General features: G+C 46.3%; 1 protein-coding gene across 1 annotated transcript in view; it reads left to right on the forward strand.

The window, feature by feature from the left end:
• Positions 1-1,868: 1,868 nt before the first annotated feature.
• Positions 1,869-16,183, forward strand: part of LOC126355768 (uncharacterized) — a 203,255-nt gene continuing 188,940 nt past the window's right edge. Inside the window, exon 1 of the mRNA XM_050006172.1 lies at positions 1,869-2,045. Coding sequence (XP_049862129.1) covers positions 1,923-2,045 — 123 coding nt within the window. The 5' untranslated portion in view covers positions 1,869-1,922. The remainder of the gene's footprint in view (positions 2,046-16,183) is intronic.

Below are 16,183 nucleotides of genomic sequence, written 5' to 3' on the forward strand. Positions count from 1 at the left end.
GGCCAAATATATTGTACTAGAATTGACATGTGATTATATTTTCACGCAATTTGGGTGCATAGATCCTGCGAAATCGGTACCCAGAGCAACCACCTCTGGCCGCAATAACGGTCTTGATACGGCTGGGCATTGAGTCAAACAAAGCTTGGATGGCGTGTACAGGTACATCTGCCCATGCAACTTCAACACGGTATCACAGTTCATCAAGAGTAGTGACTGGCGTATTGTAACGAGCCAGTTGCTCGGCCGCCATTGACCAGACGTTTTCAGTTGGTGAGAGATCTGGAGAATGTGTTGGCCAGGCCCGTACAGGGCCTGCAACAACGGTCGTGCATGATGCTGTTGAAATGTACGGTTTCGCAGGGATCGAATGAAGGGTAGCGCCAGGGGTCGTAACACATCTGAAATGTAACGTCCACTGTTCAAAATGCCATCAAAGCCAACAAGAGGTGACCGAGACGTGTAACCAATGGCACCGCATACCATCACGCCGGGTGATACGCTTCCAATGTGCGCTAAGCGCGATGTCGCCAAACACGGATGCGGCCATCATGATGCTGTAAACAAAACCTGAATTCATCCGAAAAAATGACGTTTTGTCATTCGTGCACCCAGGTTCGTCATTGAGTACACCATCGCAGGCGCTCCTCTCTGTGATGCAGCGTCAAGGGTAACCCCAGCCATGGTCTCCGACCTGATAGTCCATGCTGCTGCAAACGTCGTCAAACTGTTCGTGTAGATGGTTGTTGTCTTGCAAACGTCCCCACATGTTGAGACGTGGCTGCACGATCCGTTACAGCCATGCGCATAAGATGCCTGTCATTTCGACTGCTGGCGATACGAGGCCGTTGGGATCCAACACGGCGTTCCGTATTGCCCTCCTGAACCCACCGATTCCATATTCTGCTAACACTCATTGGATCTCGACCAACGCGAGCAGCAATGTCGCGATACGAAAAATCGCAATCGCGATAGGCTACAATCCGACATTTATCGAAGTCGGAAACGTGATGGTGCGCATTTCTCCTCCTTACACGAGGTATAACAACAACGTTTCACCAGGTAACGCCGGTCAACTGCTGTTTGTATATGAGAAATCGGTTGGAAACTTTCCTCATGTCAGCACGTTCTAGGTGTCGCCACCAGCGTCAACCTTGTGTGAATGCTCTGAAAAGTTGATCATTTGCATATCACAGCATCGTCTTCCTGTCGGTTAAATTTCGCGTCCGTAACACGTTATCTTCGTGGTGTAGCAGTTTTAATGGCCAGTAATGTATAAGCGCTGTCACTGCACGTGCGATCAGGTATGTCATCTGGTGTGGTCATATGTTGAACATTTGTCGTCCACCTTTAGGGTGTTTCCCGACATTTGCGGCCCTAAATCACTTGTCTGACCTTCGTCTACACTTCGGAGGTTTTTAAACGTCAATGAGAATGTAGATGGTTAAGCATAAGTATTGGAAACACAAAGACATAAATGCAAAATTTTTCTGATAAATTTGCTTGTGCTGTTACCGTATTGTATTACGTTACTTTACCAAGAGCTTTTGTAGGGACCTTAGACGGTACAACCAGCAAAACTGTGCGTATGTGTGTGTGTGTGTGTGTGTGTGTGTGTGTGTGTGTGTGTGTGTTTGTGGGTGTGTTTGTGTCTGTGTGTGCCGTCGTTTTTTGTGACGTACAGTGAGGTTTGCGACGCCGCCTCATCGCGCTTTGCAGCACGGCAGAAGATGCACTGCCGCGAGGTGGGGGGTTCGGCAGGGGAGTGGTGGTGGGGATAGGGTAGTGGTGGGGGCAGAGCCACGTGCGCGCCGCCGCCGGCCACGTGCGCCCCAGACGGGCGGGCGGGCAGTCCGCCGGCCGCCGCCCCGCGCCGCAGACATGCAGGCTCCAGAGGCGCGCTGCCTGCCACCGCTGCAACCATGGTGACGGCCGCGACGCTGCAGCTGCTGCTGGTGCTCGCGCTGTCCACCCCGCGCTCAGGGTGCAGTCTGCTGCCAACCGCAGGGCGACAAGCCCCGGAGGCACCGCGTAGCTCTCGTGGCGTGAGTACCGCTCATATCCGCACTAAAAATGTTCTGCATGCATACTACGAAAGCCACCTGTCGGTGTGTGGCGGAGGGTACCTTCAGTGCCTCTATCGGTTATCCCTTCTATTCCAGTCTCGTATTGTTCGTGGAAGGATAGATTGTCGGTATGCCTCTGTGTGGGCTCCAATGTCTCTGATTTTATCCTCGTCGTCTCTTCGCGAGATATACGTACGAGGGAGCAATATACTCCTTGACTCCTCGGTGAAGGTATTTTCTCGAAACTTCAACAAATGCCCGTACCGAGCTACTGAGTATCTCTCCTGCAGAGTCTCCCACTGGAGTTTATCTATCATCTCCGTAACGCCTTCGCGATTACTAAATGATCCTGTTACGAAGCGCGCTGCTCTCCGTTGAATCTTCTCTCTCTCTTCTATAAACCCTATCTGGTACGGATCCTACATTGGTCAGCAGTATTCAAGCAATGGGCGAACAAGTGTACTGTAACCTACTTCCTTTGTTTTCGAACTGCATTTCCTTAAGATTCTTCCAATGAATCTCAGTATGGCAAGTTCATATGATCATTCCATTTTAAATCACGCGTTATGCCTACTCGGCAACGGCCTTGTCGCAGTAGATACACCGGTTCGCGTGAGATCACCGAAGTTAACCGCTGTCGGGCGTGCACGGCACTTGGATGGATGACCATCCAGCCGCCATGCGCTGTAGCCTTTTTTGGGGGTGCACGCAGCCTCGTGATGCCAATTGGGGAGCTACATCACCGAATAGTAGCGGCTCCAGTCAAAGAAAACCATCAAAACGACCGGGAGAGTGGTGTGCTGACCACACGCCCCTCCTCTCCGCATCCTCAACTTGAGGATGACACGGCGGTCGGATGGTCCCGATGGGCCACTTGTGGCCTGAAGACGGCTTTAATGCCTTCTCCCAGATAATTTATGGAATTAAATGTTTCCAGTTGCTGACCTGCTATATTGTAGCTAAATGATAAGAGATCTTTCTTTCTGTGTATTCGCATCACATTACACTTGCCTACAATGAGATCCAATTGCCATTCGCTGCACCATGCTTCCATTCGCTGCAGATCCTCCTGCATTTCAGTACAATTTTCCATTGGTACAACCTCTCGATATACCACAGCATCATCCGCGAAAAGCCTCAGTGAACTTCTGATGTTATCCACAAGGCCATTTATGTACATTGTGAATACCAACGGTCCTACGACATTCCCCTGCCGCACACCTGAAATCACTCTTACTACGGAAGACTTCTCTCTACTGAGAATGACATGCTGCGTTCTGCTATCTAGGAACTCTTTAATCCAATCACACAATTGGTCTGATAGTCCATATGCTGTTACTTTGTTCATTAAACGAGTGTGGGGAACTGTATCGAACGCCTTGCGGAAGTCAAGAAACACGGAATCTACCTGAGAACCCGTGTATATGGCCCTCTGAGTCTCGTGGACGAATAGCGCGAGCTGGGTTTCACACGATCGTCTTTTTAGAAACCCATGCTGATGCCCACAGAGTAGATTTCTATTCTCCAGAAAAGTCATTACAATCGAACATAATACGTGTCCCAAAATTCTCTAACTGATCGACGTTAGAGATATAGATCTATAGTTCCGCACATCTGTTCGACGTCCGTTCTTGGAAACGGGGATGACCTGTGCCCTTTTCCAATGTTTTGGAACGCTACGCTCTTCTAGAGACCTACGGTACACCGCTGCAGTATAGTTTTCCGGAATTATTTCAATTGTAATCACATTATAACTCCTAACGTCGTGTCGGACCTGCTTTATCCGGTGTAGTGCAGCTCTAAGTAGCATGGACCCAACAAATCATTGTTCTTCAAACCAATCGAAAAACAAATGTGGCCCGGTCACGTGGAACCTTCTCATCCATAAAAAATCAGTCCTTTTTTGGGATTATGAAGTCCATTAATGGCTAAAAATGTCTCAAAGTAGCCGAACATAGCCATTTTGAGTCACTGCTTGTTTCGCTTGGACCAGGGGACCCAGTCCATTCTATGTAGATACAGCCCACATCATTATGGAGCCACCACCAGCTTTCACAGTGCCTTGTAGACAACTTGGGTCCATGACTTCGTGGGGTCTCCGCCACACTCGAAATGAAATCGGGACTCATCTGAACAGGCCACAGTTTTTCAATCACACAATTGGTCTGATAGTCCATATGCTCTTACTTTGTTCATTAAACGACTGTGGGGAACTGCATCGAACGCCCTGCGGAAGTCAAGAAACCCAGCATCTACCTGGGAACCTGTGTCTATGGCCCTCTGAGTCTCGTGGACGAATAGTGCGAGGTGGGTTCACCATTTGAACAGTCACTCTTGGTCGAAATGATGCTGACACCTCAAATACATAACCTTCGTACATCCATATTTAAACTGGATGAAGGTGGGACACAGTTAGTATAATTTTTATTAAAAATTAAATTCCTCCACCTGTACTAAAGATTTTTTTATTTACTTGCTACTAGTTTCGACGTTGCATCAACGCCATCTTCAGGCCCGTACACTTCGATGAAATCAGTTGTGTGTAGCTCAGTCAAATGAAAACTTTAAATATTATTTAGTGTGCAGAACTGGTGCAAAGCTTTTTCATTACTTTTCAACATAATCTCCCCTACGCTCAATGCAAGTCTCCCGGCGCTTACAAAGTGCATAAATTCATTTAGAAAAATATTCTTTTAGTAATCCGAAAAACCACTCATGCACCGCGTGACGTACCTCTTCATCAGAACGGGACTTCTTTCCTCCCACTGCGTCTTTGAGTGGTCCAAACATATGGAAATCACTGGGGGGCAAGGTCGGATGAGTATGGTGGATGACGAAGACACTCAAAAAGGCAGGTCTGTGATTGTTGCAACTGTTGTACGGGCAGTGTGGGGTCTTGCACTGTCATGATGCAGAAGGACACCTGCTGACAGCAATCCACGTCGCTTTGACTTGATTGCAGGCCGCAGATGATTTTTTAGTAGATCTGTGTATGTTGCACTGGTGGCAGGGTCCATCCAGGCATGTAATGCTCCAAAATGACGCCTTTTTCGACCCAAAAGAGAGTCAGCATAACCTTACTTGCTGACGGTTCTGTTCGAAACTTCTTTGGTTTTCGTGATGAGGAATGGCGCCATCCCTTGCTCGCTCTCTTCGTTTCCGGTTGGTGGAAGTGATACCAGGTGTCGATCTCAGTAACGGTTCTTGCAAGGAAACCTTCTCGTTCAAAACGCCGAAGAAGTTCTTCACAAGCATCAACACGTCGTTCTCTCATTTCAGGAGTCAGCTGACGTGGCACCCATGTTGCAGACATTTTGTGAAACTGGAGCACGTCGTGCACAATGTGGTGTGCTGACCCATGACTAATCTGTAAACATGCTGCAGTGTCATTCAGTGTTACTCGGCGGTTTTCCTCCACTATGGCTTCAACTGCTGCAGTGTTCTGTGGAGTCACAACTCGTTGTGGCTGACTGGACGAGGAGCATCTTACACTGAAGCCACACCATTTGAAAACTTTCTACTCCATTCGTAGACCAGGTGCTGTGACAAACACCGTATCGAACCTTCATTCTTCGATGAATTTCAATAGGTTTCACACCTTCACTACGCAAAATCTGAATAAGAGAACGCTGTTCTTCCCTGTTACAAGTTGCAAGTGGGGCGGCCGTCACTATACTGATACTGCAACGGTATGTGTGCATCTGCACTATGCTGCCACCTACATGCCATTCTTCACGCTGTTTGTAGCACACTTACCAACTTACAGGATAACGGCGCGAAATTTTGATTTGTTATTACAAATTTAAGCTTTTCATTTGACTCACCCTCGTAGAAGTCCGCGGTGAGATTCACGTGCTCCACATTGCTCACCATCCATGTGGAGCACGTGTTGATCTCACCGCGGACTTCTAGACTGAGCCACACGCAACTGATTTCATCAAAGTGTACGGGCCTGAAGATGGCGTTGACGCAACGTCGAAACTAGTAGCGAAGTAAATAAAAAAATCTTAAGTACAGGTGGAGGAATTTCATTATTAACGAAAATATCAAATATATAAGGTACGACCACGGATCTATGGCTGCCGATTTAAGGTTTCAGTCCCACATTCGAGTCACGTGACGGATGGTAAAATCCAATTTCTGCCATTACACAATATGCGACGTGGAGTCGAGAGCTACATTTTCTCTCATTTCTTTATTCACAAAACCATTATAATTATACAATGTAACCCACCACCTCATATCATTAACGGAGTCTTAGTTATTACAAATCATTATAATTGCAGCTAGTTTACATGTTAACAAGTGAATTACAGTCAGTAAGATTTACAATGGGCAACTATAATACTATTGGAATCTACTTTATACAAGGTGAGTTCCATATGTAATGCGACAAAATTCATAAAAAATCATTTATTGAATATATTCGTACAAATAATCAAAAATTTTCAAAATAGCACCCTCTTGTGTCGATAGACTTCTGGAGGCGATGTTTCCATGCCTGGAAGGCATCCTGGATTGCCTTTTCCCGAATGTCCTTTAGAGCTGATGTAACATGCATCTGGATGCTTTCAATCGTGTCCCAATGTTTTCCATTCATGACTCCTTTTCACCGAGGAAACAAAAAAAGTCAGCTGGAGCCGGGTCAGGACTGTAGGGAGGCTGGGGAACCAATTGGTCCTGGCCAGGAGGTCGTTGACAATGAAGGCGCTGTGACTCGGCGCACTGTCGTGGTGAACTTTCAACGTGTCCTGGATGTTGCTTCGGCAGCTCGAGACCCTCCTTTTCAGTCTTTTGAGCACTTCCAAACAGAAAGCTGAGTTCACTGTAGTCCCAGTAGGTACGAATTCGTGGTGGACAATGCCTCTGACGTCAAAGAAGACAAAGACGTCAAAGAAGACAACATGTTTTTCATCCTGGACTTGTTCATGCGTGCCTTCTTGGGGCGGGGCGATGATGGGGTGTGCCACTCTGAACTCTGCCTTTTTGGCTCAGGGTCGTACTCAAAAATCCACGACTGATCACCAGTGACAACTGAGTTTAAAAAAATGAGGATAATTTTCACAAATTTCCAACATTTCTCGGCACCGAAGCACTGCATGTGCTTGTGATCATCGGTCAACATTTTTGGGACAAGTTCGGCACACACCTTTCTCATGTTCAAATCTTCGGTTACAATGCGGAAAAGGTTGTTTTTGACATGTTTAGAGTTTGTACTATCAATTAAAGGCCCAGCCGTCTGTCAGGGTTCAAACAAACGCGCACACGCGTCACATTTTCGTCGACTCGTGCGGTTGATTGCCGTCCACTGCGAGGTTCGTCAGTGATCTCCTCTCGGCCCTCCATGAACGACTTGTGCCGTCGAGAAACTTGTGATCTGGACAAGCAATCATTCCAAAAGGCATGCTGAAGTAATGGAAACATTTCGGCTGCGGACTTCCCAAGCATAACGCAAAATTTGGTAGCGTACCGTTGCTCTGCTGAATGATCCATTGTGCCGTGTTACATAAACTTAAAACTGGGTGTGACGGAAACGCACGCACTGACTATCCGGCAGCTCGCAGGCAAATAAGACAAAGAGCGTTTTGAAGCCAACACCCCCTTCCACTTAGCCCAGCCGATCACAACTCGTTGTAGTGTACCGTTGTGTCAGAAAAAAAATTGGTCGCGTTACTTATGGAACGCACTCTGTAAGCTACAAATATCTAATCACCACTGCCTAGAGCGTCACAGGTGTGTCAGCAAGTACATAAACCTACTATACAGCCTTGCGCATCTAGCTAGCCCAGACGAGCGTGCCCCTGATACTAGGCAAGCCATGGATGTCTAATCGCTGCAAGTACCTATTTTAATTTCCTAATTCTAAGTCCTTCAAACTAAGGTTCTAAACTATGTCATATTTGGTGCATGTCACTATCCGGTGTTATTGTAGCACGCTCCCCCTGGTCCTACACCTGGCGGATTCCAAACAACTGAACGAGTTGTATGAGTACGAGGGCTATTCGTAAAGCAAGAAGCAATCGGGCGCGAAATGGAACTTTGCACAGACGTGTTGGGCAGTGTGCCTAGTATTCCCGTCGACACAGTCTAGTCACTGTTATCAGGTCTGAGAGCACAGCGAGCTTGTAAAGGTGGCTGGAAAATAGTGCTTCCCGCCAAGTATGAGGGCCTGGTGAGAGAATTCGCCTGATGTCACACAGCCCATATCACATAACTGTCATGCGTTTCCTTCAGCATGACAGTTCTCGGCCGCTCTCTGCAAGGACAATGAATACCCTCCTGCAGCGTTTTCGATAGGAAGTGTTTCATCACCCACCATAAAGCCCATAACTGGCTCTCCTTGAGTTTCATCTCTGCTCACCTCAACAGCTGGCTATGAAGACAGAATTTCAGTACGAATAACGAGTTGCAGACAGGCGTAGAGAACTGGCGGAAAGCACAGGTGGCTGCCTTCTCTGAGCAGAGTACTGGAAAGTCGGTACAATGCTAGACAAATGTCGTTAAGTCGCATCGGCAACTATGCAGAGAAGTAGCTGGAAGGTGTATCTAACTGTTGCAGCTAAAACATTTCTGATCTTAGCTCTGGTTTCCATTTCGTGACCGATCGGACCGTATTCTCCAAATAGCCCTCGTATCACACATGTCGCACTACCGCTAAACTAATTTCTCCAAATTTACCATTATTTATGCGAAAGTTAACGTTTTTCCATTTGGCCAGGTGGGAAGGCAACAAACAGTTTGATGCATTGTACTGCGAGTTCTTTCTACAAGTGTCAGAATTATAAATGTTCGGTGAATTCCTGTTTTTGTTCCAGCGACTCATTTAGTTCACTACTTCCACAGGAGTAGAAGATGAAATATCAATTTCGCAAGAATAATTTGGTTTGTAAGAATCTACATCCATTTATATCCATTGTAAGTAGGCTGCTTAGGTATTTACGCGTTTCGCATTAAGGACACCTTTACGTTTTGTGACTTTCGCTTAATCCAGTATAGACGCCGTAGCAATCAAATTAAGAAACGTAATATATTACAAAAAATTCATTAAAGAGAAAACGTTTTTAGTGCGTCAGATATTAACATTCTGTCGTCTCAATGTTTTCGTCATTCATAGAGTTTTAGGTCAGTGGGCCAACGTATTCCTACGAGAGAGAAATGCACGGTCGTCGATTGATGGTGACCGGGCCAAATATCTCACGAAATAAGCGTCAAACGAAAATACTACAAAGAACGAAACTTGTCTAACTGGAAGGGGGAACCAGATGCCGCTATGGTTCGCCCGCTAGATGGCGCTGCCATAGGTCAAACTATATCAACTGCGTTTTTAAAATAGTTACCCCCATTTTTTATTACGTATTCGTGTAGTACGTAAAGATATGTGAATGTTTTAGTGGGGCCACTTTTTTCGCTTTGTGATATATGGCGCTGTAATAGTCACAAACATATGGCTCACAATTTTGGACGAACAGTTGGTAACCGGTAGGGTTTTCAACTGAAAATACAGAACGTACGCTTGAACATTTTATTTCGGTTGTTCCAATGTGATACATGTACCTTTGTGAACTTATCATTTCTGAGAACGCATGCTGTTACAGCGTGATTACCTGTAAATACCACATTAATGCAATAAATGCTCAAAATGATGTCCGTCGACCTCAGCGCATTTGGCAGTACGTATAACGACCTTCCTCTCAATAGCGAGTAGTGTACGTTCGCACATGCACTGACAATGCGCAGACGCATGTTGTCAGGCGTTTTCGGTAGACCACGATAGTAATTATCCTTGTACTTTCCCCATAGAAAGAAATCCGGGAACGTCAGATCCGGTGAACGTGCGCGCCATGGTATGGTGCTTCGACGACCAATCCACCTATCATGAAATATGCTATTCAATACCGCTTCAACCGCACGCGAGCTATGTGCCGGACATCCATCATGTTGGAAGTACATAGCCTTTCTGTCATGTAGTGACACATCTTGTAGTAACATCGGTAGAACATTACGTAGGAAATCAGCATACATAGCACCATTTAGATTTCCATCGATAAAATGGGGGTGAATTATCCTTCCTCCCATGATGCTGGACCATTCATTAACCCGCCAAGATCGCTTATGTTCCACTTGTCGCAGCCATCGTGGACTTACCGTTGCCCAGTAGTGCATATTATGCCGGTTTACTTTACCGCTGTTAGTGAATGACGCTTCGTCGCTAAATAGACCGCGTGCAAAAAATCTGTCATCGTCCCGTAATTTCTCTTGTGCCCACTGTCAGAACTGTACACGACGTTCAAAGTCGTCGCCATGCAATTCCTGGAGCATAGAAACATAGTACGGGTGCAGTCGATGTTGATGTAGCATTCTCAACACCGCCATTATTGAGATTCCCAATTCTCGCGCAATTTGTCTGCTACTGATGTGCTGATTAGCCGCGACAGCAGCTAAAACACCTACTTGGGCATCATCATTTGTTGCAGGTCGTGGTTGACGTTTCACATGTGGCTGAACACCTCCTGTTTCCTTAAATAACGTAACTATCCGGCGACCGGTCCGGACACTTGGATTATGTCGTCCAGGATACCGAGCAGCATTTATAGCACACGCCGGTTGAGCATTTTGATCAGAATAGCCATACCTCAACACTATATCGACCTTTTCCGTAGTTGGTGAACGATCCATTTTAACACGGATAATGTATCACGAAGTAAATACCGTGTGCATTGACGGAGTATTACGTGATACCACGTACTTATACGTTTGTGAACATTACAGCGCCATCTATCACAAAGCGAAAAAAGTGGTCCAACTAAAACATTTGTATTTCTTTACATACTACACGAATATGTAATAAAAAACGGGGGTTACTATTTAAAAAAAAACGCTGTTGATTTCCGTTTGACCTATGGCAGCGCCATCTAGCGGGCGAACCATAGCGGCATCTGGTTTCGGCCTTACAGTTAGACAAGTTTCATTCTTTGTAGTTTTTTCGTTTGACGCTTATTTCGTGAGATATTTGGCCCGGTCACGATCACTGACCACCCTGTAAACGTCCGGAAAAAAAATTGCCGTACCTTCAAACACAATGACGATTTTGATCCGACGACGGCATATGCCACCTGGGGTATGGTAGACATACTGATAATAGCTTCAGCGTCACAGGCCGTCTGTGTCTACGTTTGAGTACGGAGTGCTGACAGCCTGAAGGCTGTGTGTGGTGGAAACGTGTGGAGCAAGCATCCAACCAAGCCACGGAGACGCACTCGTGCTTCCTGCAGCCAACTGAGCGAACATGGAAGGGGTCAGATTGTGGCCTTCCGAGTGGCGGGATGGTCCGTTCGGAGAACTGACACACAAGCTGTGCGTGCTGTTTCAGTTGTGCAGCGATGCTGTTATCAGTGGGCACGTACCTCGTGCGACTCATCAACCAACAACACTTACAAAACTACGTCAGCGGGGCGAGCAGGCGTGGCATCACGTATCCTAGGACGTGATTGGGTATCTGTACGATCGAGTAGATGCTACAGTCAGTGCCTGCACTCTTGCCTGCAGAGGCTACAAAACCGGTTGCACCTGTTTGGTAATGATATCACTCCTTAGCTTCAGCCTTTAGGAAGCTTTAATTGTCGAGTGCTATTAATAGTGTTCCATAGATCTCGTGTTTGTTTTGAATACAGTCAGAGAGAGTCCCTTTAGTCAGCCATAGTGCTAGTAGTGCTAGTGTTTGTTTTGAATACAGTCCAGAGACAGGTAGTGCTATTTTCATTGTTTTCTACAAGAAGTGGTTAGCAATCACAGTTTAGTCAATAATCAACCGCCTTTAGTGAATTAGCAGTCTATTTAAAAGTTTATTAACACTCTATAGTAAATTGATTTCTTAGGATGGATAGGATGTGTGGCTGCTGTGTACGGACGCAGGAGGAGCTGGCCACTCTTCGCGAACAGCTGAGCGTGTTGATGGCCGCGGTCAGCCGTCTTCAGGCTGCTGCCTCGGAGTGTAGCGGCAGTGGGGGGGTCTGGTGCGTCGCAAGGTACACCCCAGGTGTTACATGCTTCACCCACTGTCCCTGCTGTCGAGACATCTTCGCGGGTACCGGGCGCGGTTAGGCCACCCTCTCCCCAAGGGGAGTGGCGTGTTCAGCGGCGTTCACGGCGCACGAGGCGGAGGGTCAATGTGGAGGCTGGCCGTGTGGCATCGCCCGCTCTGCCTGTGAGTGGACATGTGGTTGCTCCTTCAGCAAGGTCCGAGCAGGCACACGGGGGGAGGGGTTTATTAGTTATTGGGAGCTCCAACGTTAGGCGGGTGATGGAGCCCCTTAGGGAAATAGCGGAAAGGTTGGGGAAGAAGGCCAGTGTTCACTCTGTCTGCTTGCCGGGGGGTCTCATCCGAGATGTGGAGGAGGCCCTACCGGCGGCGATAGAGAGCACTGGGTGCACCCGACTGCAAATTGTTTGCTCATCTCGGCACCAGTGACTCCTGCGTCTGGGTTCAGAGGTCATCCTCAGTTCGTACAGGCGGTTGGCGGAGTTGGTGAAGGCGGAAAGCCTCGCTCGCGGGGTGGAATCAGAGCTAACTATTTGTAGTATCGTTCCCAGAACCGATCGCGGTCCTCTGGTTTGGAGCCGAGTGTAAGGCTTAAACCAGAGGCTCAGACGATTCTGCGGAGAGCTGAAGTGCAAATTTCTCGACCTCCGCTATCGGGTGGAGAAATGTAGGGTCCCCATGAATAGGTCAGGCGTGCACTACACGCCGGAAGCGGCTACGAGGGTAGCGGAGTACGTGTGGAGTTCACATGGGTTTTTTTTAGGTTAGAGAATTCCCTCCCTATGCCCGACAAGACGCCGCCTGAGACGCGGCAAGGCAGGACTAGGCAAAATGCAACAGCGAATAACAATATTAATGTGCTAATAGTAAACTGCAGGAGCGTCTATAGAAAGGTCCCAGAACTGCTCTCATTAATAAACGGTCACAACGCCCATATAGTACTAGGGACAGAAAGTTGGCTGAAACCACATGTAAACAGTAATGAAATCCTAAACTCAGATTGGAATGTATACCGCAGAGACAGGCTGGACAGTGAAGGGGGAGGCGTGTTTATAGTGATAAGAAGTGCAATAGTATCGAAGGAAATTGACGGAGATTCGAATTGTGAAATGATTTGGGTGAAGGTCACGGTTAAAGCAGGCTCAGACATGGTAATTGGATGTCTCTATAGGCCCCCGGGTTCAGCAGCTGTTGTGGCTCAGCACCTGAAGAATAATTTGGAAAATATTTCGAGTAGATTTCCCCACCATGTTATAGTTCTGGGTGGAGATTTTAATTTGCCGGATATAGACTGGGAGACTCAAACGTTCATAACGGGTGGCAGGGACAAAGAATCCAGTGAAATATTTTTAAGCGCGTTATCTGAAAACTACCTTGAGCAGTTAAACAGAGAACCGATTCGTGGCGATAACATATTAGACCTTCTGGTAACAAACAGACCCGAACTATTTGAATCAGTTAATGCAGAACAGGGAATCAGCGATCATACAGCGGTTACTGCATCGATGATTTCAGCCGTAAATAGAAATATTGAAAAAGGTAGGAAGATTTTTCTGTTTAGCAAAAGTGACAAAAAGCAGATTACAGAGTACCTGACGGCTCAACACAAAAGTTTTGTCTCAAGTACAGATAGTGTTGAGGATCAGTGGACAAAGTTCAAAACCATCGTACAATATGCGTTAGATGAGTATGTGCCAAGCAAGATCGTACGAGATGGGAAACAGCCACCGTCGTACAACAACCGAGTTAGAAAACTGCTGCGGAAGCAAAGGGAACTTCACAGCAAACATAAACATATCCAAAGCCTTGCAGACAAACAAAAACTACGCGAAGCGAAATGTAGTGTGAGGAGGGCTATGCGAGAGGCTTTCAATGAATTCGAAAGTAAAGTTCTATGTACTGACTTGGCAGAAAATCCTAAGAAATTTTGGTCCTATGTCAAAGCGGTAGTTGGATCAAAACAAAATGTCCAGACGCTCTGTGACCAAAATGGTACTGAAACAGAGGATGACAGACTAATGGCCGAAATACTAAGTGTCTTCTTCCAAAGCTGTTTCACAGAGGAAGACTGCACTGTGCTTCCTTCTCTAGATTGTCGCACAGTTGACAAAATGGTAGATATCGAAATAGACGACAGAGGGATAGAGAAACAATTAAAATCGCTCAAAAGAGGAAAGGCCGCTGGTCCTGATGGGATACCAGTTCGATTTTACACAGAGTACGCGAACGAACTTGCCCTCCTTCTTGCAGCGGTGTATCGTAGGTCTCTAGAAGAGCGATGCGTTCCAAAGGATTGGAAAAGGGCACATGTCACCCCCGTTTTCAAGAAGGGGCGTCGAACAGATGTGCAGAACTATAGACCTATATCTCTAACGTCGATCAGTTGTAGAATTTTGGAACACGTATTATGTTCGAGTATAATGTCTTTTCTGGAGTCTAGAAATCTACTCTGTAGAAATCAGCATGGGTTTCGAAAAAGACGGTCGTGTCAAACCCAGTTCGCGCTATTCGTCCACGAGACTCAGAGGGCCTTAGACACGGGTTCACAGGTAGATGCCGTGTTTCTTGACTTCCGCAAGGCGTTTGAAACAGTTCCTCACAGTCGTTTAATGAACAAAGTAAGAGCATACGGACTATCAGATCAATTGTGTGATTGGATTGAGGAGTTCCTAGATAACAGAACGCAGCATCTCATTCTCAATGGAGAGAAGTCTTCCGAAGTAAGAGTGATTTCAGGTGTGCCGCAGGGGAGTGTCATAGGACCGTTGCTATTCACAATATACATAAATGACCTGGTGGATGACATCGGAAGTTCACTGAGGCTTTTTGCAGATGATGCTGTGGTGTATCGAGAGGTTGCAACAATGGAAAATTGTACTGAAATGCAGGAGGATCTGCAGCGAATTGACGCATGGTGCACGGAATGGCAATTGAATCTCAATGTAGACAAGTGTAATGTATTGCGAATACATAGAAAGTTAGGTCCCTTATCATTTAGCTACAAAATATCAGGTCAGCAACTGGAAGCAGTTAATTCCATAAATTATCTGGGAGTACGCATTAGGAGTGATTTAAAATGGAATGATCATATAAAGTTGATCGTCGGTAAAGCAGATGCCAGACTGAGATTCATTGGAAGAATCCTAAGGAAATGCAATCCAACAACAAAGGAAGTAGGTTACAGTACGCTTGTTCGCCCATTGCTTGAATACTGCTCAGCAGTGTGGGATCCGCACCAGATAGGGATGATAGAAGAGATAGAGAAGATCCAACGGAGAGCAGCGCGCTTCGTTACAGGATCATTTAGTAATCGCGAAAGAGTTACGGAGATGATAGATAAACTCCAGTGGAAGGCTCTGGAGGAGAGACGCTCAGTAGCTCGGTATGGGCTTTTGTTAAAGTTTCGAGAACATACCTTCACCGAAGAGTCAAGCAGTATATTGCTCCTTCCTACGTATTTCTCGCGATGAGACCATGAGGATAAACTCAGAGAGATTAGAGCCCATACAGAAGCATACCGACAATCTTTCTTTCCACGTACAATACGAGACTGGAATAGAAGGGAGAACCGATAGAGGTACTCAGGGTACCCTCCGCCACACACCGTCAGGTGGCTTGCGGAGTATGGATGTAGATGTAGATACATTTACTTGCTTTTTGTGTGTTTTTAAAACACCTTTACCAGATTTTTAGGTGAAATTAGTGTATTGTACATGGTATCACCAACGTAGTAAAGAAACATTTACTAAAAGTTTTACCAATAAGATAGGGCCACTAATCAGCTGATCAAGATGTTGGTGTCAGTATAATTACGTCATGCACCGTTGTATCGTCTACGGCAGTGGTTTCCAACAGGTTGTCCGCGGACCTCCAGGGGCCCGCGAGCTATGCCAGATGGGTCTGCAAGATGCTATTAGAATAAAAATACATTAAATATATTTCGTATGATAACAGATTTTTTGTTTTGGCTGCTTCCTGCATGAGCAGTTTTAAGCTCAATATTTTTTCAATAATGAATATGTCAATGCTTTTTCTAAGTACCAAAAATAGAAAACGTATAAAAAGACTCTTAATTTGG

This window comes from Schistocerca gregaria, chromosome 3 (assembly GCF_023897955.1).
Source record: "Schistocerca gregaria isolate iqSchGreg1 chromosome 3, iqSchGreg1.2, whole genome shotgun sequence".
Lineage (NCBI taxonomy): Eukaryota > Metazoa > Arthropoda > Insecta > Orthoptera > Acrididae > Schistocerca > Schistocerca gregaria.